Source organism: Nanorana parkeri, unplaced genomic scaffold, assembly GCF_000935625.1.
Source record: "Nanorana parkeri isolate BGI_ZX_2015 unplaced genomic scaffold, ASM93562v1 scaffold3732, whole genome shotgun sequence".
NCBI classification, from domain to species: domain Eukaryota; kingdom Metazoa; phylum Chordata; class Amphibia; order Anura; family Dicroglossidae; genus Nanorana; species Nanorana parkeri.
The window spans coordinates 3,786-6,604 of NW_017310000.1; the positions used below are offsets into that span (position 1 = coordinate 3,786).

Genomic DNA, 2,819 nt, shown 5'->3' on the forward strand with positions numbered 1-2,819 from the left:
GATCGGAGCGGGGAGGGGGGAATCCAGCCCCTCCCCTGTCACTGCAGAGAGCCGTGACAGGATCGAGAGGTGAGCGAACGCCGGTATGTGTTCTCTCACCTCCCGATCTACTGAGCCGAGCTGTGACAATGAGACCGGCGCTCTCTGCCGTGATGGGGGCTGGATTCCCCCCTCCCCGATCCTCCAGCGCTGACTGGTGGAATGGACGGGGGAGGGGGCGGGTACAGCTGGCTCTGCCTCTAGATAGGAGGAGCCAGCTGTCGCTCACGCAGCTGGGCGGATCCCGGCATACTTGTCCCGGCTGCGGCGTCTCCGTATACCGCGAGCTGCAGCTCCCTATATACTGAGCTTAGGGTGACGGGAGGACGCTAGTTTGTGTCCCCCTGTGACGCTGAGAACTATGGGGGAGGGGGGAGCCCTGACCTCGTAGTTCTCCTTTAAGTTGAGACATGAAGGTCCTCAATCTGATTATAACGCCGCCTGGCACCATGGTCAGTCCTCATCTGGTGGTACTTGTCTGGGACCCCACAATTCACGGCCCGGGAAGGTTTGTTTTTAAGACTCTAACATTTTCTGTGAGAATCTTCACCAGGAATAATGACCTTTCACCTCGGGACAAAGATGGCTTCCAGGATGCCCAACAATATGTCTAATAACATCCTGAGACTCCCGGGAGCCGTAATGGGGAATTGGGGGGTCAGAGGGACTCCGGAATATCATTGTGTCCTCTTCCGGAATGTTCTCGGCATCCTCCATGTTGACGTCTTTGTGTCTCTTGTAGCCGGTCTGGAATACGAGTCGATCTTCATGAGGCCTCAGAAAGTCCCTCCGGAGAGTCGGCTGCCGCTGGTGGTTTTCCCTCACGGTTTGTTGCCGGCGGTGCGTCCCGTCTCTGTGTTGTCACTTCCTGTGTCTGTCCCGCGTGTCACTCTGTCCTGTCCCCGCAGGCGGGCCGCACTCCACCTTTGTCAGCGAGTGGACGCTGTTCCCGGCCGCGCTGTGTAAGATCGGCTTCGCCGTGCAGTTAGGTGAGACGCCGCGCTGTGTACACGAATCTGCCCTTCTACCCCCTGTACCCCAAAATCTGCCCTTCTACCCCCCTGTACCCCAAAATCTGCCCTTCTACCCCCTGTACCCCAAAGTCACTTATCTTCTCTGTCATGGCAGTCAATTATCGGGGGTCACTGGGCTTCGGGCAGGACAGCGTCATGTCTCTGCCGGGGAGAGTCGGCGATCAGGATGTGAAGGATGTTCAGGTAAGTGCACCTGTCCTACCTGAGAGCATATTATAGTCTGTCCTCTTTCCTGACCCACCACTAGGGGGCGCAATCACTCCCCACCCCATCAAACTAATCCTAAGCTGAGCCCCCCTGTGTGTGCGTGGCTGAGCGGCAGAGGATTGGTACATATCAGTGATCAATCCTCTGTGCAGGACAAAGACTGGAGCGATCAGCTGATAGAACTATGTGTCCCTGGTTATGAATGAACAGGAAGTGCTTTACATCACTGATATTTCCCTTTTAAAATAGAAAAGAAATTGAGGACACAGAGTTTCTGAAAGGGGAGGAGCCTCTGTACAGAGTGCCACTCCCCATTGAGAATCTCATGAATGAACAGGAAGTGATGTAAAGCACTTCCTGTTCATTCATACCAGGGACACATAGTACTAGGTGTCCCCAGTTATTTATAAACACCGGAGTGATCAGACGATGGCTCCAGTGTTAGTCCTCCACAGAAGATTGATCACTGATATGTATCACTCTACGGGGTAGAGGCAGCGGGGGATCCGAGGAGAAGTGAGGAAAGCACTTCAGCCGCGGGGGGGCTTGCTGATGGGGGGCGGAGCCGCTGTCACAGCAGCATGTGCGGTGAGGAGAGAGAGAACCACCAGCTGTCAGATCCTGGCTGAGCGTCTCTCTCTCTCCTCACCGTTTGGCGTGCTGCTATGATAGCGGCTCCGCCCCCTGCTGTCATCTGCAGCGCTTCGTTCACTTCTCGGATTCCCCGCTGCATACAGATGGGGAGAGCAGCAGGGATCCAGAGAACCCCCACGGCAGGAGGACAGGACATCCCTAACCCTGACATAGAGGAACAATTCTCTGACCCACCACTAGGGGCGCAACCGCTCCCCACCCCATCTATCCACATAGAGGAACAATTCCCTGACCCACCACTAGGGGCGCAACCGCTCCCCACCCCATCTATCCACATAGAGAAACAATTCCCTGACCCACCACTAGGGGGGCGCAACCGCTCCCCACCCTATCTACCCTCATAGAGGAACAATTCCCTGACCCACCACTAGGGGGCGCAACCGCTCCCCACCCCATCTATCCACATAGAGGAACAATTCCCTGACCCACCACTAGGGGGGCGCAACCGCTCCCCACCCTATCTACCCTCATAGAGGAACAATTCCCTGACCAACCACTAGGGGGCGCAACCGCCCCCCACCCCATCTACCCTCATAGAGGAACAATTCCCTGACCAACCACCAGGGGGCGCAACCGCTCCCCACCCCATCTATCCTCATAGAGACCAGGTAATCCCGGCCTTCCATCCATAGACAGCAGTAGTCGGGTCTGTTCCTGTCCTACCAGTAGGGGCGCAGTCTCTGATCCTCCCATCTCCCCTCATACAGAGCGCGGTGCTGCAGATCCTGGAGGAGGAGCCTATCGATCCGCAGAACGTGTCACTATGCGGCGGATCACACGGAGGATTCCTCTCCTGTCACCTGATTGGACAATACCCCGAATTCTACAAAGCCTGCATCGTCCGCAACCCTGTGACCAACCTCCCGACCATGACCGGCTCCACGG

The 2,819-nt window shown here is 56.5% G+C and overlaps 1 protein-coding gene across 1 annotated transcript in view; it reads left to right on the forward strand.

Annotated features, from left to right (window-relative positions):
- LOC108803441 (acylamino-acid-releasing enzyme-like) overlaps nt 1-2,819 on the forward strand; it is a 7,786-nt gene that overhangs the window by 3,753 nt on the left and 1,214 nt on the right. Inside the window, exons 5-8 of the mRNA XM_018575282.1 lie at nt 782-865; nt 948-1,028; nt 1,168-1,256; nt 2,642-2,817. Of these exons, the coding sequence (XP_018430784.1) occupies nt 782-865; nt 948-1,028; nt 1,168-1,256; nt 2,642-2,817 (430 nt within the window). The remainder of the gene's footprint in view (nt 1-781; nt 866-947; nt 1,029-1,167; nt 1,257-2,641; nt 2,818-2,819) is intronic.